We start from the raw sequence: 23,282 nt of genomic DNA, 5'->3' as shown, positions 1-23,282 counted from the left end.
CTCATGAATGTCCATAAAATAACAAAAACCTTCAATTTAAAACAGATAAAAGTGCATTTAAAAAATAATAGTAATAGTAATGTATTTTGATCCAGCCTGTGGCAAATGTTTTATCTGATGTCCCCTGGTTCCACTTTTTATTCAAAGTTAATAATCTTTATTTTGAATCTGGTCTCATGCATTTCGGGCCCTTCAAGAAAGAGCTGTGGTGGTGGTGGTGGTGTGTGTGAGTGTGTGGGTGTGTGGTGGTGGGGGGAGGCCGCCAACCAATCACATTACTCCGGAATTAAACCAGAACGAACTATTGGCTGAGGGAGTACAGACACGTGTCTCCTGACGTCACTTGGTTTCGACCAATAGCATCCCCGGCCGCGCCCGGACTGAGCCTTGTCTCATTAATATTCATCAGAGTCGCACATCTGAATCCTGATTGGATAAGAGGCGCACAGGGGGATAATTGGTTACTTCTGACATTATTACATTACATTATTATAAAAAAAAAAGAATAAACAAAGTAAATAAATAGCGCCGATTTAAATCAGAGATGCTCTGAATCCAGGACATATGTTTTATTATCACAATACATCAGACAAATATAACAAAAAAAAATGTCTTTGGCTTTTTTTCTCGTCTTCTTTTCAACTAAGAAAATATTGAATATCTTTTAAACTCTCAGAAAATAAACATTATTCTTTATAACTTTGTCCACAAAATCATCCCTTTGACTCTTGAGATCAATTCTATGCACATATACTAATTTGCCCTCAGGAGAGAAATAAGGGTTTTACTGACAGTGCAACAGGAACATCATTACTCCACACATGTTTAGTGTCATAAGGCCTCAGTACATCCCTTTAAACAAGCTTCACAAAACACACGTACCAAACTTCATTGAACTGCGAGTGTTGCATGACTGATTTGGTTGCAGGTATTTGCTGCATCAGTGTTTTCTTCTTCTATGTCTATTCTTATTTTCCAGATTACCCTTAGATTGATATGAATATGAACTGCCTAAAAGAGAAAATGTATTAGCATCTTGGGGGATACGATCTTCATGTGAAACAGTGTCATTTTCAATAGCTAAAATAAATCCTACATTCAAATTCTGGTTTGAGTCAATACGAGTAGAGGATCCTGCTCCACCAACGTTAAAGCAACACATCACCGATCGCGTGTTAGTCTGGTACTTTTGTCCTTCCACTGGTGTCATTTGACCTGCTAAAGAACAAATCGACACGAGTTAACTCACTCCACTCTCAGACAAAATAAATTAATACATGTAACACACAGAGTCCTTTTACAGACGGGTTAATTGCTATATAAAGCAGCCTATTGACCAGCTGGCCTGTAACGATGTTCCCTTTAATCTGTTACTATAAAAAAAAAATAGCTTTGGGACTAAACAATGGTCCCCAGAGCTTTCTGTGATGCGTCTGGTCCGGGTCATTTCAGTATGGACCATTTGATCTGCTCCTTGGCCGACTGCAGAACCTGGAAATCATACAAATAATGATTAATATAATGCAGCAAAAAGTCAAATCAAGAAGTCAAAAAAACACTAAACACATCACTAAATGTGAGATATTATATAATAATGATGTAGGTTCGAGCATAAGGAAACTTCACCTTTATGGGACTAATAAAGGAACATCTTATCTTATCTTATTATGAGGCCATAATACAAATCTTTCATGCTCAGCTTTGGCAAAAAACTGAATGAAATGTGTATTTGCTTGCTTGCTTTCCTCCGTGATAATCCTTCCTATGCTAAAAGTTCTGACTCCGTGCTGCCGCGTGTCTCTTAGAGCTCCGTTGCAGCACCAGTGTTCACCCAGTAGATGTCAGACTGAGAACTAAAAACTAAAAACTGTGCTTTGTATTAAAGATAACTATACATCATCCTTTCACAAAATACACAAATTAACCTGAACCTTTCCTAAAATAATATATTATATAATATATTTTTTCAGATGACTGAATTTAAGAAAAAACAAGTGAACATTTTGCTACGATGGTTCCTCTGCTCGGGGGCCTCGGGGACCCCTATCAGTCGTCCTTGTATGCTAAATACGTTGATAGGACGAGGGTTTAAATGAATGTATTACATGTCAAACAGCATCAAATCCGTCTAAGGGAGTGAAGAAGAATGAATAAAGTTCCCCACATCAGGATTAAATAAAGTTTCTTTTTAAATGTCACACCAGTGTGTTCTGATAGGACATCTACACTGAACAGTCCTCGTGTCCTTCAGCCCGTCTCTTGTGTAACTCTGTAAATGGATCCAGACCCGAAGCAAAAAAGGTCACTGAAATATAAAATCTGAGGACGACCCTCTCCAATTGTTTCATTTTTGTGCCATTTCTTTTACTCCCTCTTGGTATTTTCATGATCAACACTAGGTTTCACGTCCACTTGACACTGAGGCGATAGTTCCTCATTCTAACAGCAGGGGGCGCATGGAGCACAGATAACGTCCACTGCAGTGTGGGATCCTGGGAAATCACATGAGCCCCTACGTGTGAACCTACAGATAGATATGGAAGTCCCCTGAGCTTTAAAAACCCTAGTATAACATCCTGAGTATGATGACAGTGTGTGGTGTGTATGCAGTGCTACAGCAGAATAAGATGTGCAGTGTGTGTCTGCGTGGGTGTGTGTGTGTGTGTGTGAAGTTAGTAAAGACTTACGTTAGTGGTCAGAGCCAGTTTCTGTGTTATGTGCTGTCAGGGTAAAAGCAACAGATAGAGAAAAGCTTAGAGCATGAGCGTACACGCGCAGGCAGACGCACACACACACACACACACACACACACACACACACACACACACACACACACACACACACACACACACACACACACACACACACACACACACACACACACACACACACACACACACACACACACACACACACACACACACACACACACACACACACACACACACACACACACACACACACACACACACACACACACACACACACACACACACACACACACACACACACACAAAGCAGCTAAAGATGAAAGAATGTTAGAGAGACACTCAAAATAAATCTTTCCGATCAGTTTTACATCTGTCCAGTATTTAGAGAGGTGCAGTACTTCAGAGGATGTTAATCCATTTATGCATTTACAGTTGAGCGTATTAGTGCTGTCCGCTGCCCAGGAGCCAAAGCCAAGCTAGCTGCTACCTTAAAGGGACAGTTTGGATATTTTGAAGTGGGTTTGTATGAGATACTTCACGGTCAGTGTATTACCTACAGTAGAGGGGGGTTGGCACGCCCTCAGTTTGGAGTACCGGCACGGATGCTAAACAATGTAGTGCTGATGACAGGGGTAAGCTCATCTTTGCTCTCGTCAAAACCACCAGACTCCATTGACAAAAACGGAGTTTAGAAAGTTTAGAAACGAACTAACAAACTACTGGTCTGCTGAGAAGAGCCTCATGGAAGCAGCGCATGCGAGAGGGTCTTTTGCTCCTCACTCACGGAGCTGTTCGATCCCACTTAAAAATATGAACTATCCATTTTAACACGAGTGATTAGCTGAAGCATGAGCATGCAGCCAGCCTGTTGAATCTGCAGACAGATGTCAAACTGCTAACACTCACTGTGTCAGGGAACAGCTAGCTATAGGCTAATGGTATCAGAGAGAAGCAGCTGGAAGATTTACATGTTAATAACAGAAAGTAGGTAAACGTGCAGTGTATGAAGCTGTGTATGAAGCCGTGTGAGTGTGTGTGTGTGTGTGTGTGTGTGTCAGAGTGGCTGAGTATTTATGCGTATGTCTTACTATATCTGCATGGATCTGTAGGTTAATGATTGTGTTAAATGTGAGGTTTATCATTTGTTCTATTCATGCTTTTGTCTCTTAACCCTCTTACGAGCAAAAACGAAAGCGTTATTGGTGCATTTGCTTCTGTTCTCACATGGTCAAACACTATCTGGCTGCAATCCCAGCACCAAAAACACATTTTAATGGCAGGTGTAAATGGGGTCTGTGTGCATGTGAATTGCATGTGTGCACACAATGAGTGTCACGTATGAGTCTGTGTGCCTGTTTGTATGTGTGTGTTACCTGGGCCACGCTTTGCTCAGATAATGAGTTTTCTTCCGCCTGTAAAACAAAATGACATCATTGTGTGACAATGTAGGGGACACACACACACACACACACACACACACACACACACACACACACACACACACACACACACACACACACACACACACACACACACACACACACACACACACACACACACACACACACACACACACACACACACACACACACACACACACACACACACACACACACACACACACACACACACACACACACACACACACACACACACACACACACACACACACACACAAAGCAGAGCACTGCAAACCAACACCATTGGTTGTGAAGAAGCACCATTAAGTAGTACAGTTCAGTAACAGTTCAGGCAATCACAACTGATGTTAGAGCTTATAGTCGTGTTATGTAGCGGCTCTAGGGTCTTAGTCTGTCTGTGACCATTTCAGTCCAGAATGAAATACCAGGACAAGTGTAGGATCAATTGCCATGACATTTTGCGGACAGTCCCAGTCCCCAGAGGACACAGTAAAATGACACGGTCATCCCTTGACATTACATGTGGCACCTCCAACAGGTTAAAGTTTTAAAATGTAGAAAAATGCCAGTTAAAGGCCGTCCACACCAAGAACGATAACTATAATGATGACTATAACAATGATGAACGTGTGAGCATTCACACTTAACATTCTGTAAACAGTGGCACACTTCAGCTGATAGATAATACAGAATACACTAATACAGTAGACAGTGCAGGCATTCCCAGGCCAGATGAGATACATGATCTCTCCATCTTATTCTGGGTCTACCCCAGGTCTCTTACCAGTTGAACGTGCCGGGAAAACCTCGAACAGGAGGCACCCAGGAGACATCCTAGTCTCAACTGGCCCCTTTCATAACAAAGGAGCAGCGGCTCTACTCCGAGCTTCTGACTGGGTACATTTTACGAACCTAAAAAAAATACTGTCTACCGGCAGGGAGGTGTCAAATCTGTGCCGAGCACCGGAACAAAAACACAGACACATCACTGACAGAAAGTGATCCGGACAATATTGTCGGCCACTGACATCATTATAGAACAATACATTTATAGTCATGGTTCTCGGTATGGACGGCTCTTCATTCTTTAAGCCTCTCTGTTAGTCAGCATGCTCTATCACCATGCATTTACCTTATCTATGGCGGCCCATCCCTCCTTCATCCTTTCACTGTCTCTATCTCACTCTCATGCATTCATTCTTCACTGCCTTTCTCTTCATCTCTCTCTCTCTCTCTCTCTCACCCTCTGTCTGCCTGTCTGTCTGTCTACAGCAGCTGGCTCTTGTCTGTTTGTCCCTCTACGTTACCGGTGATGTAATCAAACAGGACGAAGCCATAGGCTGGCTCTGACATTAGCTGACACCAATCAGAAGAAGAGGGACGGGGAGAAGGAGAGAAGGAAAGGTAAAGCAGGTAAGAAGCTGTGGAGGCTACAGTCTGCTGTCATTCTAACAGGCCAAACAGCTGCTGTACATTATATCACATCTGTTTCCAATGATTCAAATCAAAATACTAATTGGTATGATTGACAGTTATCTTACCTTGTAGTTGACCTTCTGTAGGACCTGCTGGGGGTCACTCTCCAGAATCACCCTGGCAACAGGATAAAAAAAAAAGCAATTAGGACAGTACATCACAAGCAAGGCAGGGACGATTTCTGGGATTATTTCTAACATTAAATAGACTAAACATTATATATTTTTTTAAATGAATAACAGAATAGTTGTAAGCTAGTTCATATGGGGACTTTAACATTAATCATATTCTATTTCCCAATAAGTAGTTGCTAATTAGCTGTAATTGATTTTATTGATTGGCCTAATTTATGAGTTATACACCTTTGTAATTAGGCCTTCATTCTTGTACATGGTCATTAAAGAGTTTGTTATTCACAGCGGGGTCATTTAAAAGAGATGTCAAATATGTTACTCGCTGATTATCACCTACTCACTATGAATGCTGTTCACCTGTAAATGAACGTGTTTCAGACATTATTTCTCTCTTACCCTCCATCGATGATTTCGTCCACGACCAGGAACACTCCTTCCATGTTGTCCAGTAAACACCTCCGCTCGACATTTTTCCTGCAGAAAAAAAGACAGCAACAATCCTGTAAAATCATACTCAGCATCTCCTTAAATCACCATGTCATTCATTTAAAGTGGCAGTTTGACATTTGAGAGATGTAGTTATTCATAGAGAGGAGAAGAGATGACGGATGTTGATGTGAGCTTTGCAAAAACTCCGGTTTGTTTTTGACGAATGAAAAAAGGAGAATTTGCGGTTTTACTGGGATTTGGTGGAACTACTTTTGGAAGGACGATAGTTTATCTATGCACGTACGTGTGCCTGGCAACCTCATGACAACACGTGTAAAGGAACCCTGAGCTTCCCTGGAGCTCCTGCATGTTCTTCCCCAGATCAAAAAGTACAATATTTTATCTTTAATACTCTGTTATCTGTTGTTATCTGTACGTTATGTCCATTGTCTGTATTTGTAATCCACATGGTGTGATGTATTTGTCCCTCATGGCATCTTGTCTATGACTTAATCTAATAATATATATATATAAATTTAATCTTTAAAGTATATTTCACATATACTTCTACAAAGGGTACTTTGATAAAATACCAGTCATTAACCTCAACTTCAATGTACTAAAAGCAACTAATTCTGCAATACGTAATGTGATATTTCAGTTTACATATGAAAGTGTACTTTAATGTAAATGTATGTTTAATTGTATACAAGTGTACTTCAAAGTATACTAAACTGCAAATACGTATAATGTTCTTTGTAATATACTATCGTATGCTTAATTAAAATGTACTTTAATTTGACTTCATTGGGAGTTTATATAAATACACAACAGGAAGTGCACTTTGATATAGTTTCAGTTTAAGCTGTAATACAGTGTGCTTTTGAAAAGTATACTAAATATTGGATGCTGAAATATTAAAGAGGCACGCTAGAATAACAATAATGAATATCATAAAAATCAATTCAACTGTAATGCTTTTCCAACACAATGGTGATATAATACAAGTGTATTGCACTTAAGGTTTGTATAAAGTTTACACAAGGAAAACGCAACAAATACAGCTAATCTGCCATGACGTCGACGAGACTCGAACCAGGCTCGCTGTGGCCACAACACAGAGTAGTAAGCACTATGATCATGAGCAGCAGCAATAAGCTACTTATACTTAAAGTCATAATCCGTGAGATTTGATATACCTTGTTTCTAGCGGCCTCTCTGGCCCTCCATGTGGTCACGTTTACAGTCACTATGTGTGTTGATTTTTGTTTTGGTTCTTCTGTAAACTTGATTGAAACACATTCACCTCTCTACTTCCAGTCTGTCCTATATCTCCACCCTTTCCAACTCACACTGGTCAGACAGCGGAGCACCTTCTCCAAAAGGCTGCTTCAGCTTCGCTGTCGTAGCAACAGATACATGAAATCTTTCCTGCCACAATCCATCACTGTATATAATAACTCTCTCACCTCTGCCTGACAGAGAACTCTGCTCTCTCTACTATTTTTATGTACATATTATTATTGTTATAGTATATTTTCCATATTTTGTTGTATATATTATTATTGTTTATTGTTTATAGCACACTGTGCACTGTATATATACACTATGTATATATTTGATTCTATTTATGTTATGTACAAAGTGTTTATTTGCTGACCCACTACTGTTGTTACAAAAGCGGCCTCTCTGGCCCTCCATGTGGTCACGTTTACAGTCACTATGTGTGTGGATTTTTGTTTTTGTTCTTTTGTAAACTTCAATGAAACACATTCACCTCTCTACTTCCAGTCTGTCCCCTATATGTCACCCTCTTAAATCCATACACACACACACATGTTCCTATTACACTTCTGCCCTTACCACAAGCCTGACTTAGAAGTTGGAAGTTCCAGATTTCAATGAAAGCAGAAAGTAGTGTTGAAAGTAAGTGTTTTCATTAGTTGGTCGTATAAAGAATCCCCATCAATCTAGCTCACTCTTTGATAGATAGTGATTTAACAGACAATTAACTAGATTAAAATCTTTGACACAAAATCATGAGGGTGGTATCAATCTTCTCATCTCACGCTCAGAAAGAGTGAAACGGTTTCTTTAATATCACAGCCCATCCATCTATCCATCCAGTCTAATTTAACAGGACACAGTATGGAGAAGGACCGTGTGGTAATGGTGGAACATTATGAACAGGCCTGAACTTACTATTTCATACTCTAATGCTGTGATCTTCACATTTACATATTGCACTGTGCAACTTAGAATAATCTTTCATACTGTATAATAATATAATCTCTCCGTGTCTCTGTCGCTCACACTCTGCATTACTGCTGCATCAGTTCCCATAGCAACCACATCAGCCACTTTTGGGCTGATCATGATGCAGTCAACAATGGGGGATCAAACACACACTAACTGAAGCTGAATCACACACAGATGGCATTGCAAACTAATTGTGGTGCTTTTTTCAATGAATATCTAAAAATGGAGACTCAGAGTGTCACTGAGTCATCATCCAGCTGCTTTGTCTGTCAAACATTGTTTTTCTAATTAAATCACGATTCCCTTTCAGTTCAAAAGTACACGATGATTTATTTTATATTCAACCTGGAGACTCATTATCTCCCCCCGAGGCTCTGGTGGAGCGATGGCACTGGTGATGCCGAGACTATCTATGCGCATGAGAAGGTTCTGATATCACGAAAGCACATGTGCACGTAGAAAGGTCTGTGTAAAGTGTCACTGAAGTTGCCAGACATCAACAAGCATTTTTATAAACTTTCTAGAGAACAAGACTGTGGATTTCTGTGTTAGGGTTTTCCTCTTTTTATTTTTTAAGATGGAAAATACCATAAATGCGTTCAGTCGTGTAAGTGTTTTTAAGACTCAATGGGGAAACAAACCTGAGGATCTGACTGAGGGCCTCAAACAGACAGTTCAGTACCGACATCAGCATCAGCTGGAGAGAGAAAAAGACAAATAGAAGGTGAGTTACAGTAATATGCTTTGGTGGCTACTCTGGGACAGAATTCAAGAACAACTGAAGAATGACACACATCATTTGATCTGCATGTTAGCAAACTGCTGCCTGTTTACATAAAGCACACAGAGCAACATTAGTATTCATTTGGAGTTATGAGTAATTTGAGGGGCAGTGGAACAGAGTGAAAATACAGCCCTGACATATTTATAACGGCTAACATACTAGCACACTTAGCTCCGTTTTGCTCTCAACTCCTACGAATATTATTGGTCTTTAGCTGCTAAATGCTCCACTATGTTTACCAGCTGGTCTCTATGTGTCCGTCTGCTTTTTGCTGCTGAGTGAGTAGAGTACAGTGTACGTGAGCGGGTAGAGTACAGTGTACGTGAGCGGGCAGAGTACAGTGTACCTGAGCGGGTAGAGTACAGTGTATGTGAGCGGGTAGAGTACAGTGTACGTGAGCGGGTAGAGTACAGTGTACGTGAGCGGGTAGAGTACAGTGTACGTGAGCGGGTAGAGTACAGTGTATGTGAGCGGGTAGAGTACAGTGTATGTGAGCGGGTAGAGTACAGTGTACCTGAGTGGGTAGAGTACAGTGTACCTGAGTGGGTAGAGTACAGTGTACCTGAGTGGGTAGAGTGCAGTGTACCTGAGTGGGTAGAGTACAGTGTACGTGAGCGGGTAGAGTACAGTGTACCTGAGCGGGTAGAGTACAGTGTATGTGAGCGCGTAGAGTACAGTGTATGTGAGCGGGTAGAGTACAGTGTACCTGAGTGGGTAGAGTACAGTGTACCTGAGCGGGTAGAGTGCAGTGTACCTGAGTGGGTAGAGTACAGTGTACCTGAGTGGGTAGAGTGCAGTGTACCTGAGTGGGTAGAGTGCAGTGTACCTGAGTGGGTAGAGTACAGTGTACCTGAGTGGGTAGAGTGCAGTGTACCTGAGTGGGTAGAGTACAGTGTACGTGAGTGGGTAGAGTACAGTGTACCTGAGTGGGTAGAGTGCAGTGTACCTGAGTGGGTAGAGTACAGTGTACGTGAGTGGGTAGAGTACAGAGTACCTGAGCGGGTAGAGTACAGTGTACCTGAGCGGGTAGAGTACAGTGTACCTGAGTGGGTAGAGTACAGTGTATGTGAGCGGGTAGAGTACAGTGTACCTGAGTGGGTAGAGTACAGTGTATGTGAGTGGGTAGAGTACAGTGTATGTGAGCGGGTAGAGTACAGTGTACCTGAATGGGTAGAGTACAGTGTATGTGAGTGGGTAGAGTACAGTGTACGTGAGCGGGTAGAGTAAAGCGTACGTGAGCGGGTAGAGTACAGTGTACCTGAGCGGGTAGAGTACAGTGTACCTGAGCGGGTAGAGTACAGTCTACCTGAATGGGTAGAGTACAGTGTACCTGAGCGGGTAGAGTACAGTGTACCTGAGCGGGTAGCGTACAGTGTACCTGAGTGGGTAGAGTACAGTGTGCCTGAGCGGGTAGAGTACAGTGTGCCTGAGCAGGTAGAGTACAGTGTACCTGAATGGGTAGAGTACAGTGTATCTGAGCGGGTAGATTACAGTGTACCTGAATGGGTAGAGTACAGTGTATGTGAGCGGGTAGAGTACAGTGTACCTGAATGGGTAGAGTACAGTGTATGTGAGCGGGTAGAGTACAGTGTACCTGAATGGGTAGAGTACAGTGTATGTGAGCGGGTAGAGTACAGTGTACCTGAATGGGTAGAGTACAGTGTATGTGAGCGGGTAGAGTACAGTGTACCTGAATGGGTAGAGTACAGTGTACGTGAGCGGGTAGAGTACAGTGTACCTGAATGGGTAGAGTACAGTGTATGTGAGCGGGTAGATTACAGTGTGCCCGAGCGGATGAAAATGTTCCAATAATGACTTCACCTTCAAGATCCACAGGGAGCCTTTTGATGCCTATGAGTTTATAAATGCCACCTGTGGGTCATTGAAGTTTATGAGTTTGGCCTTTCCAGACATCCTTCATAGCACTTCCATCTAAATCAAGCAGTGTGCTGTAGTAAAGGGGACAGTCATTTATCCATGATATTTTAAAGGTAACACCAAACACCTTCATTTCAAAAGAACTAACTAATCTAATTACTTAGACTGACTTTCCCCTTAATTCATACATTCATTTGACATATTCCTTAACTATCAATTTAGGTTGTTATTAAGTCTGGAACTTTACTGCAGTTGACGTCAGGGGTTAATGATGTTATTCTAAGGGATTCTTATTCAGTATTCTGGTATTTAATACGTTTGCCACTTATCTACAAATGAATGAATGATTTAAAGGAATTCAGTATATTGAAGGGAAATAGGTTTTTCTGCATGGATCATGGATGCACAAATTCTTTTGGACATAACAACATGATGATGTAGATATCCCTTCATTTGAACCCTAAAGGGGCCGTAATTCTTAAAGTGGGGGAAGGATTTCATGCTCATTTCACGATTTTGGGGAATTTGAAGCGCACCTTTAATCTGTAAGTATATTGTTTAAATTCAGGCAAATGACAGATGCATTTAGAAAAATTACGCAGACTTATTTTCAGATTAAAGGATAAGGCTGTTTATGATCGACTTTTTATTATTATTTTTGAAACCGGTGGATGTGAATAGTCCCAAACAAGAAAAAAATATGCAGTAAAATAACAATAAAAAATTATGCAGATGTACAAAAATAGTTTTGGCAGAAAAAGCTAAATTCAACATACCTCATTCTCCTGAGGACTTCCCACAACATAGAAGAAGAGATCTATACTGCTCTTATAGACGACGGTCATCCCCTCCAGGAAGGCTATCTCATCTGCAGGGAGCAGAAGGAGAGAGGGTTCAGGAGAACAGGGACAGGCGTAACTCTCTTTTTTTTAATTTGATTTCACTTTCAAGATAAAGATATTTAATAGAACAACAGCCAATTAAAAAATACAAAGATTGATAGTGGGCTTCTTTGGTTCAGGGAATTGGGAAGTAGAAAAGGAGGACGAGAGGAGATGAGGAGGCAATAGAGAAGGGATGAAGAAATGTGACATGATAGGAGAGAAGAGAAAGATACAGAGAGAGGGAGGAAGGAGACGGGGGAAGAAGAAGAAATAGAAAATGAGTAGAAATCGAAGGAGGGAGCGAAGGAAGAGAGAAACGGGGAGTGAAGGGATGCAAAAGGACAAAAGGGAGGATGAGGCACGATTAAGGAGAGGGGATATAGCATGACATGGGAGAAAAAAGAGAAGAAAGAAGAGGAGGAATGTAGGAGGAGTTTCAAACAAAAGGAGGAATATACTGGGCGGGTGATAAGGACGCCAGAGGCAGAAACTCAGGTATCTTCCCCTGAAAATTAAACTTATTCTGCAGAGAAGTGTCCATTATATCTCTCTGAACAGCCACATAAATGTCTCATTGGTTTAAATGTTGATAGAAAGTCAGAAGATATACTACTGTAGCTCAGTTTGACCAGGCTAATACAAAAACCACTTCAGGCAAGTATCAAGAATGTGTAACAGGTGACACTGGAGATGTGTGTGAGTGTTTAGTACAATACACAGGGAGGGACTTACTGTCTGCTTTGTGTGTCTTGTTGAAAACGTTCCTCTCAAAGTTCTTCTGTTCCTTCATGGAGGGGTAAAGCTCAGGGTCATAGTACTGAAACAGACACATACAGGAACAATGACTGAACACTGCATGGGTTCAGGGTTTCATTCTGTAAGAAGTGATGGTGTTTGAAGGAACACAGCGACAGAGAGGCGGAGCATCACTGTAAATATGGAGACGGAGAGTGAGCACAGCTCAAGGTGAAGATCCACCAACTCCGTTGACCTATATGAAATGGACGGATCCAATTCATTATCTATGGAGAGAGCTGCCCGTTGATACAGTTTGGAAACAGCGCTGATCTAATATGAACCAGGATTATGTTGCGGTATTGCATATTTCTCACTTAAAATGTTTTCAGAAACTTACATTAGTGTGAAGTTTACCTTTAAAATAAGAACATTTGTGAAAACAGTCAAGCCAAAACCAAGCACGGCCCAGATCCAAAGGGACCGCCTTGGGTTGCGACATGTTTTTCCGTTAGTTTGACCGAGTTGGTGGATCTTCACCATGACGCTATTTTTTTGATGGTGGGTTAAAAAAAAAATCGTACACGAAAAAATACTGACTCAATGCGCAAAGACCTTCAACGTGATGGCCAGGTGTAATGTATTTTTAAAAGTGCGATTTCGGACGAAACATACGGGCTTGACGTGTCGAGGCCTTAACTCTGCGGCCCTATCACGCTAGAGTCAAATTGCCTTCATACGCATGAAGAAATCAAAGATGCAGCAGTGTTACTGTTTGGAATTCATATTGATATTCGCCTCACTTCTTACTGTTCACTCTTTTATAACTCTAGAAGAGTGGGACACAAGAGCGGCTTTAATCTTCTTATCCAACTATTGGCAAGAAAGCAAATAAGCATATTTCCCGAAATATTGAACTATTCCTTTGAAGAGAATTATAAAACCCTTTTAGAGCTTGGAGTCCAGCTAGGGAACTCACATAATAAACACTTTGCGGTTCTAGGACTACAAACTAATGTGACTTTGACAGAACAAATAGATGGACTACCTAACTGAAGCAACGTTCAACACATTTACAGCACTTTTACTGTCAAAAAGAACGAAACCATAATGCAAACTTGTGCTTTGTATGCTTTGGATAGTCAGTGGTAGAGTGAGACAGGGGTAATGTGGTAATGTGCAGGCAATGGTATGGTCCTTTAACCTACCTTTGACAGAAGTCTGTTGCCATCATTGTCAAGAATGAAAAGAGCTTTCACTGTATAGAGGGAAGGTTCCTGCAACAATACACAGAGAGAACATTTTAAATATTTTAGCTTTGTTGAGTCACCTCGGGGAAACATCTAGGACTGGGAGAGGTCTTAATGCCACAGCTACAGTCAAAGCATGTTGATTTTTCAGCAACACCCTACTCACACATGGGCCACCCAGTATAACCAGTTTCTCCATCCATCCATCCATCCATCCATCCATGTGAAGAGTTTTCAGACCCGGGACAAAGTTCTGTTATGCACTGACTAGCATAGATTCACAGTCAGAGTGTATCACAGAACTTAGACCAGAAACTTACAACACGCACTGTCCAGTTTTCCAAGCCTGCATATCCGTGGTTACAGAAGGATGCCAACGAGAACAAAGGTGTATTTGGATAAACTACCTTTTGTTTCAGGCTGTTTGATATTAGCTTAACTGAGTTCATGTGCGTATAAAAGTCAGTTTTTGTGATAGAGGAAGGCAACGAAGAAGAAGACTTTAAAACACTCCAAAAATGCGTTACACAAATGTTTTACAGTTTGAGGAAAGTCCAGAGTCCAGAAGTCTGTCAGGCCCAGAAGATTCAAACGATGAGACACTGCATATCATCTCCAACAAAAACAAACTTTCCCACATGAGACTAACACACACACACACACACACACACACACACACACACACACACACACACACACACACACACACACACACACACACACACACACACACACACACACACACACACACACACACACACACACACACACACACACACACACACACACACACACACACACACACACACACACACACACACACACACACACACACACACACACACACACACACACACACACACACACACACACACACACACACACACACACACACACACACACACACACACACACACACACACACACACACACACACACAGCCTGCAAAATCAGCTGCCTTCCGGCTCCCAATTTCTCAGATATGAACCTCAGAGTCATCACACACCTAGCCTTTATAACAGCAACTGACACAGATCACCCCCAAAAACCTACAGTTGACTACCATCTGACAGGAGATACCGGACCCTTAAATGGAGGAGAGCTTCAGCCGGAGTTTTGTCTCCTCTGAACAATCTGCCTCGCTGACATCACTGTGAGTGGGTTGCTCATTCTTGCAGGAGTGACCAAGGCAAAAGGCGAAGCAACAGCAAACCTTTTGGAATACCGCCACTGGAAGGGCAATATTTCCTGGCACCAATGTCTCTGAAGACTTTCAATGTTTTCTCTGGTCACATGCGCTTTGTGGCAAACCCGCAGCAACACATGATGTATGGGACCAGTGGGTCTAATGATTACCCTTTCGTCACGGGTTGCGATTTGTGAGCGCTGGCCCTTCTGACAATACATACACAAACAAACCGGACTAATGTGGTATCAAAATAAGGGCAGCATGTGATGCACAGTTGTCTATGTCTGGAATATGCAGCTGGGGAAAAAACCTGAAGAGAATCAGGGCATGAGGGTGGTACTGGACATGGCCAAAGGACTGGTCACAAAATAGCATGTGATGTTTTTCTTCACTTGGAAAACTGCGGAAAAAGAAGCCTACTGTGATTGGACAGTATGACAGAGACCAGAGCTTCTGTATGAAGCCAGTATAACATCCCAGAAATATATGTCCTTTCAAATTTAGGTTAATCAGGGAGATTTTATGGCTATTTGCATATTTTTTCCACAGAAAAAACATAGTTGTAACGATATATATATAATAATGTAACAATAACAATAGTTATCTGGATGTATAACGGGGGTGTGGGGGGTTCGGTTTTATCTAAAGGGTATTTAAGTAGTCAACAAAGAGACCTAAAGTACCTGACACATAAAGTTCTTACAAAATGCTCTTTGGAAATTGACCATGGTAATGCCCTTTGAGGAATGAATGCAGAAAGAAAGTTCTGGCCACCCCGTCGCCCATTAGTTCCTGATATAGTATATATATAGTAGGACACCTCGCCAGGCATTAACCCTTACATACTTTGTATGAATGCTAAATGTCCTCGTCCCCATCAAATACATTCAATTCACTTATTAAATACCATTTGGATCAGGAGGCAGGCCGACCATATTCCATATAACCTGTTTATATCTAGAGGTGCACCGATCCGATACCCGGATTGGACATCGGTTCCCATATTGACTAATTAGCTGAATTTCGATCCAGTCATTTCTTTTTTTATTAATATCAAACACAGCAAGTTAATGAAGCCATTGTTTGTTGGGTTTCAGGCAGCTGCTATATTTTATATTACATTTTAAAATATCTGTTTGCAGTGCACTTTACATGGAAGTGTTATTTATTTCTTTTTGCTGCTAATGTACACTTCGTTATTTGTTAATAATATTAAGTACATTTATATCCGTGTTCATTTTATACCTTTTTTTAACAAGGCTAAATGTTCATGACAAGCCTGATGCCTTCACTCATATGACAAGATATACAGTTCATTCATTGAACAGTGGTATCGGATCTGTATCGGGTATCGGCCGATACACTCAGTCCAGGTATCGGATTGGTAACCAGATCGTTGCGTCTCTTTATCTCTTCACTGTTGTTTCAGTCAGTTGTGTAGCAGTTACACCTTAGTAGATCTAAACCTCACTAGTTAGAGTGGTGTCTGGTCCTGCCCTGCCCTCAGGAGAGGAGCTGTTCACCAATGATGATGAAACACACCTAATCACTAAAAGGACTTACTTGTGATCAACAGCTTAATGGCGAACACGTGATGTTAAAGCCTGTTGTAAATGTCAGGTAATTGGGAATAAGTGGAGAAATTAGAGGGGAATGTCTATTGATTAGAGGTATGAGTTCTCTGCCAAATGAAACTAACATAAGGAACTGATCATCATTGGTCAAATGTGATAGAAACCAACAGCAGTCTCAGTCTCACTTCAGAGAATTCATATAAATGTAAAAGGACTCACTGTAAGTCACTCTGGACCAGAATGAAGAGCTAAACGCCGCAAATGTAAAAACCGTCTGTTTGGTTTAAACGTAATCATTTTGTCTGAGAGTGTGTTTATAAGAAGGTCACGGATTCAGACGAAACCAGACGACCAATTTAGATGTCTGGAGACGGTTCGCCTGAATCAACATCAAAGCTTCTTGGCAGTTGTCTGAAATGCAATTTTGGTTTACTTTTTGACTTTTTACATTATGGACACGGTACCCAAAGAGGACATTTGTGACAGTAGCTGAGACTTTGCTCTCTAACAAAAGCCTCCGTCCTGCATTAATAATAAAAAAATAAAAAGATTTACGGCACAAAACAGTACGAATCCTGAAAATGTTCAAATGAAATATGAACCCAAAGACATGCACGTGTTCGGTTCATTGATGACTCTAAAATTGCCCGTAGGTGTGAATGGTTGTCTGTCTCTGTTCGTCTCTATGTGCCCTGTGATAGACTGGCGTCCTGTCCAGGGTGGACCCCGCCTCACGCCCGATGTCAGCTGGGATCGGCTCCAGCCCCCCCGCGACCCCGACCCCGGGATAAGCGGTTGAAGATGAATGAATGAATGATATTTAATGCTGTGAGATGGCAGTGACCTTTACATGACCATGATCGTTATGTGACGGCTACGTTTGGGCACCAAAGCTACTGTTATGTGACTGGTTCAATTTGAACATGACTGCTATTTAATGCTGTGAAACAACAACGCGGTACTGTGACCATTACAAGGCACCACATCAATTTGGTAAAGATTAGAAAAAAAGTCTGTGGTTTTAGGTTAAAACAAGCACTTCTGGCACATAACCACTGGTCCACTGGGTGATGAATCACACTGCATTCATTTCCGTGGATAGAAAATAGTCTAGGAACAGTGAATGAGGACATAACCTTCTGCAAGAAAGCAACTAAGTATATTTTCCAAAAATGTGAAACTACTGCTTCGATTTTGACAAACACCAACTATGTACCTTAATGTCTACTAGGGTAGGCTATTTTAATGGTGGTTCATTCCCTGACTCAACAGGTTTTTTTGTATTTTGTAGATTTTCTGGAAAAAAAACAGTTTTTTTTAAAATTCTCTTTATGAACAGCTTAAACTTAACGTACTACATTAAGTTCCATTTTGAATGCATGACTTTGACTAATGGATCATTTGTAAAAGAAAGAGAAACTGAGAAAGAAGCGTACACCAAAAGCCAGACAGCACAACAAGAAAGGAAGAAGTACTCAAATCATTGACCTTAGTAAAAGTAGTAATGCAACATTGAAAAATACTCCATTATGCCAAGACACAACAGGGAACACAGGACTGTCACTGCTGCCTCAATTGGTTAGCTTGTTAGTTGTGTTAGTTGTCTTAGTTCCTAACCCTTTAAAACACCGTTACACATTACAGTCTTTGTCGATGGAGTCTGGTGGCTTTGACGAGAGCATTGATAGTTGCTTCAGTTCCCCCCAATGTAAACTTAATCAGGGCTGGCAAGCAAGGTAAAGCCGATACAGAGATTTTTAGGTAGATAAGTCTAGCTGTTGCCCTCGTCCACAGCAGTCCATTGCTTAGCTTCTGTGCCCGTCCTGCGTGTTTCTCCAAACACGAAGGGAGCCGACCGTCATCTGTTATAGGTAATACACAACTCAGTCGACAGAAAAAGATGTCGGCATTGTACTTTTCAGCAAACCACAGATACGATGAATCTTAATGTTTCTGAAACACGGTAACCCGTTCTTAGCTGCTGGAAATTCAATGTCCTTGCGGGATTCATCCCGAAGGGATCGATGAAGAAAAGTCTATGTCTTATTCCTCCCTAAGTAGAGTTTGAGTTTCACCCTAATGCTGACACTTGGGGGGCAAAACAGTCTCATATCACTGGTTCTGTGGTTTGCAGATATATCAAATGCAAACATTTTCTGGTGACCAGGCTGGTGAGCCTACACTGACCATGGATAAGTAACCAACTCATACAACCCCTCTTCAAAATAACTGAACTATCCCTTTTAAGTTACATGCATGCTAAATGGAAATACACAAATCAAGCACAAATACCTTACAGTGCAACCGTTTCCTCAGTAGTGAAGTGGAAGTGACATTAAATGGAAATATTTGAAATACTTGAATAAATAGTTACTTTGCAGCGCTGAGAAAGAGTGATGCAGAGTGAGAGAGGCTGAATAAATGGAGAGGGAGAGAGAGAGAGAGAGAGAGAGAGAGAGAGAGAGAGAGAGAGAGAGAGAGAGAGAGAGAGAGAGAGAGAGAGAACGGTGGACGTGGCACCTACTCTGCTCTACACGTCAACTGATCTGTGCACATATGCTCAACACAAGCAAACATTTAAGCGCGCGCACACGCACACACACACACACACACAATTTAATTTACCTACACACACACTCTCTCCTCCTGTGCGATCTATAGGCAGGAGGACTGTTTATCCTGCAGGAACTGCAGGTCTGGCTGATAGTTGCGTCCTGTTGCGCTCTGACTGGACTGCGTGTGTGTGTGTGTGTGTGTGTGTGTGTGTGTGTGTGTGTGTGTGTGTGTGTGTGTGTGTGTGTGTGTGTGTGTGTGTGTGTGTGTGTGTGTGTGTGTGTGTGTGTGTGTGTGTGTGTCTGTATCAGTGATAACAGCTGTGGCTCTCCGCTCTATTGTAATGGAGTTAAGTTAACACCCTGATAAGTTGTCGCACTGTAACCAGCAGACAATCTGACCGGAGACGCTGCTTGGACGCGCACAGAGGGAGAGACTGGGTCTGCCTGTGAATCCCGATCAGATCAGGCCTGCGCGTCCACACAACACAACGCAATCAGGGTCACACTCGCGAATTAAAAGAATAAATCAAACCGGTTCCTGATTTATAAACATTCTGCAGCCGCCCCACCCCCCCTCCTTCTCCCTTGTTACCCACCACCGAAACTGCCGTAACGCAACAAATGTCCCGCTAACGCGCCGCAGAATTAGACAAGCTGCCGAGCACACAACAGTCTCCGAGCCCAAAACTAAAGCTGTCGGTTCGAGCCCGGTGAAACGGCGGAGAGGCTCACCAGAGACGTGGAGTCCATCGCTGCCGCCGCCGTGCTCGCTCGGTGTGTTGACGTGGACAGCTCTGAGCTGTCACAACGAGCCAGTCGGGCGCGCTCCCGCTCTCGTAGCAGCCAACCGGATAAAACCACAGACTCTTCAGCAGAGCGCGCTCCCGATAGTCGTTCTGATCTCGCTCTCTAGCCTTTCACAATAAAAGTTTGTGCTCCTTCAGAGGCTACTATGATTTCCAGTTCCCTGTCACAATGTGTCAACTCTTCTTCTTTATGGCCTAGTTTTCATATTTGAAACTAATTCCATAAAAAGACCAAAACCCAGGATGGGAACCCCTTTGAAAGAAAAGAGCTTTGCCTAAAAACAGGACATTTTGGTCCCTAAAATATTGACAACATTCTATTTTTGCCATGCATCTCTATGTTTTTGTATCTTCATCATTGTGTATCATGCGTATTATTATTGGTGTATTATTCATACCGCATGTATTCGTGCTTTTCCATGCATGTTTGTGATTTAATGCTCATATATTTGTGTTTTACAGGTTGTTTAGTTAGATATTTGACCTATCAGACTATAGCATACAGTGCCCTGCTTTAAGTGGCCACATTGTGCTGTAATGTTTGGTTTCGATCACTGTTTGGAAGTGTGATGTAGTCATTAACTGATTATTATGTATCAGATGTGCTGACACAAAGCAGGTGGGTCCACATGCTCGCAGCTATGAATGTTTCCCTGCAACAACAGTCAGTCCTCTCCTTGAGGATGCACAAGCCCTCCTGAAAGTGAGCTCCCCCAAAAGCCATGATATAGTTCACACCAAAGTCAGGGAGTTGCCTGTGTAGCCAGACCTGATACAGGCTATAGCTAATTATTATTAGCCTATTAATTTAATGTCAGTAAACCAGACTACATTGAGCGACATGTTCTTTTATTAGGATCAACATGATCACTTTTGTAGCTCACCTTGAGAGTTTGTGTGTGTTATGCATGTGAATGTTCTCCTGTGTCCAGGTCATCGTTATCCCCAAAGCAATTTCAGTCAAAAGCAACTGGACTTGGTTATTTGGGTTAAATACCTCCACACCAGATAGTTGGACCATTCCCAGCCTGGTCAGATGCGTACATGAAGTGATGAAGCCTCTTTGGGGATGTGTGTGTTTAGGTGAGTCATCATGAATGAATGAATGAATATTTATTGTCGTTATACAGGATGTAGAATGAAACTACGTTCGACTATTCCCGGTGACAGACAATATAAGTCAGACAATGTATACAAATATTTTAAAATATAACATATAAAAGGCACAAAAGGAGATTGAATAAATAAAGTGTCTGTGCAACAGATAGGTGTCAGTGCAACTTAATGATAATAATAATAGGATATAAGCAATATAGGCATGGCAGTATGTGGTCCTGGAGACAACTATACTGTAGTGGAAACTGCCACAGAAGATGATTTTGCTTTGTGTATATCTGTCTTTTCTTCTGTGGACAGATTTTGTCACTGGGATAACATCACAAACATAGAGTCACAAAACTTTACAGGTGCGTATTTGAGATTGAAATGAAGACTGAGTTGGAAGATGTGGTCTGAGCAAGGGGGAAATAGGCAGGGGTAGGGCAGGGTTGGGAGACAGATTAACACATTGTTTTCGGTGGCCTTGTCGTGGTAGTTGAAAGTAAGAAAAATAGCCCACTGACTAAAATCAGCCGTGCAGTTTAAATAAAAGAAATGACTAATGGTGTGCGAGACTCTCTGTGGAATGGGGGCCACTCTACTGAGCACATGTCGCATGAATTGTACACAATAATCATTCATCTTAGGGTACAAATCCCTCATATCCAATGCAAAAAGCTAATAATAGCAATGTTTTGTTTTGTTTTTTTTAATCTCAGAGCAGCTGCAGCCGTGCTCACAGACATGGAGCTCAATCTTTAGAAAGGGAACCTAATGAGCAATAAATACATAATTTTCTCAAGCACGATGGGACCAGCATGAGGGGTCCTCGAGGATCCATTAGTCACAGCTCGTGTGCATCGGCCATCCGACCAGCCGAGCGTGCCAGTTCATCACTGTTGGCGTTCCACTGCTCGATGACAGTTTAACCTGCACCTGGAAACGCTGTTCCAGTTTTACGGCTCATCAGCTCAAAGTTTCACCTCTCTTCAATACATCTATAACATGCCAGTGTCAGTTCAGAGAGAACACGGCTCATAAATAACATTTGGCAGGGCTTTAATTTTGAAATTCCACATCAGAGTTTCCTGATCCTGCAGGAGTGGCACTCTGAGCAGCTCTGGTATTCTAAAGTGGTCATCTACTGTGTTTATTCATTCATCTGTTTGTTTATTTATACATTTTTTCCAAGGTTTTTTCATTCTTGTATTTAATGATCTATTTATTTTTGTTGTATTCATTCATTCATGTATTCATTCATTCAATTATGTATTCATTGATTGATTTATCTGTTTATTTATGTAGTTTTTATTAAATCATTTCTTTTTTTGTCCATTCATTCATTTATCCCTTAATTCATTTCGTTTTTTATACGTTCACATATTTATTAATGTATCTATTTATTCATGTATTCTTAGTTTTATTAATTCATTTTGTATTATTTTATTAATTTAATTATTCATTATATTTATCTATATATTTTTCTAGTAAAACTGTTTGTTCCTTCATTCATCTATCCGTTTGTTTATTTATTTATGTATTTCTTATGGAGGTAGAATTGTCTCAAAAAGATGAATACAAATCTAAATGAAATATATAAAGATGCACAGATTTATACATCAACTAATACAAATATACACGTGACATACAAACAAACAAACACATTTGTAAGAGAAAACACGTTTATTTATACAAATTAGTTTATTTATTTGTATGTCACCTTTTTTGTATTTGTATATTTGTATTAGTTTATTTATAAATCTGTGCATATATATATATATATGTATATATATATATATCATTTAGATATGTATTAATCCTTTTGAGGCAATTCTACCTCCATATTTTTTAAATATTAAATTAGATGATGTATTCATTCTTTCTATCATTTATTCACTATAATAAAAATGAGTAATATTATGAGCCAATGGTTCAAATATTTCACTAATCTTGCTTCGGGACCGAAAGCGCATTCTCGGTTCTCGGGCACGCGCCTCGCCAGAAACTGGACAAGCGACACACGCCCCTTTCTTTTTTCCATGTCCACGCTTCCCTCGCGTTGCATTCTGGGAAATGCAGTTTATACTCGTTGAGAAAAG

At 41.2% G+C, this 23,282-nt stretch overlaps 1 protein-coding gene across 2 annotated transcripts; it reads right to left on the bottom strand.

The window, feature by feature from the left end:
- Nucleotides 1–554: 554 nt before the first annotated feature.
- On the bottom strand, nucleotides 555–20,072 carry copz2 (COPI coat complex subunit zeta 2). 2 transcript variants are annotated; one of them, XR_014593598.1, is made up of 10 exons: nucleotides 20,012–20,072; nucleotides 13,920–13,988; nucleotides 12,709–12,793; nucleotides 11,869–11,960; nucleotides 9,072–9,127; nucleotides 6,139–6,216; nucleotides 5,674–5,725; nucleotides 5,376–5,488; nucleotides 4,085–4,123; nucleotides 555–1,491 (listed from the first exon to the last, which is right to left on the bottom strand). XR_014593598.1 is itself a non-coding variant. In XM_083932037.1 (9 exons), exons 1-9 carry the CDS (start codon nucleotides 20,027–20,029, stop codon nucleotides 1,444–1,446), a joined length of 537 nt encoding a protein of 178 aa, XP_083788163.1. In that variant the 5' UTR covers nucleotides 20,030–20,072; the 3' UTR covers nucleotides 555–1,443. The 2 variants fall into 2 exon arrangements, 1 of the variants encoding a protein (XP_083788163.1); XM_083932037.1 differs by lacking the exon at nucleotides 5,376–5,488.
- Nucleotides 20,073–23,282: the final 3,210 nt, after the last annotated feature.

This window comes from Echiichthys vipera, assembly GCF_963691815.1.
Source record: "Echiichthys vipera genome assembly, chromosome: 17".
Classification (NCBI taxonomy): Eukaryota; Metazoa; Chordata; class Actinopteri; order Perciformes; family Trachinidae; genus Echiichthys; species Echiichthys vipera.
The sequence above is the reverse complement of the archived record's forward strand: the minus strand, read 5'-3'. Positions and strand labels throughout refer to the sequence as shown.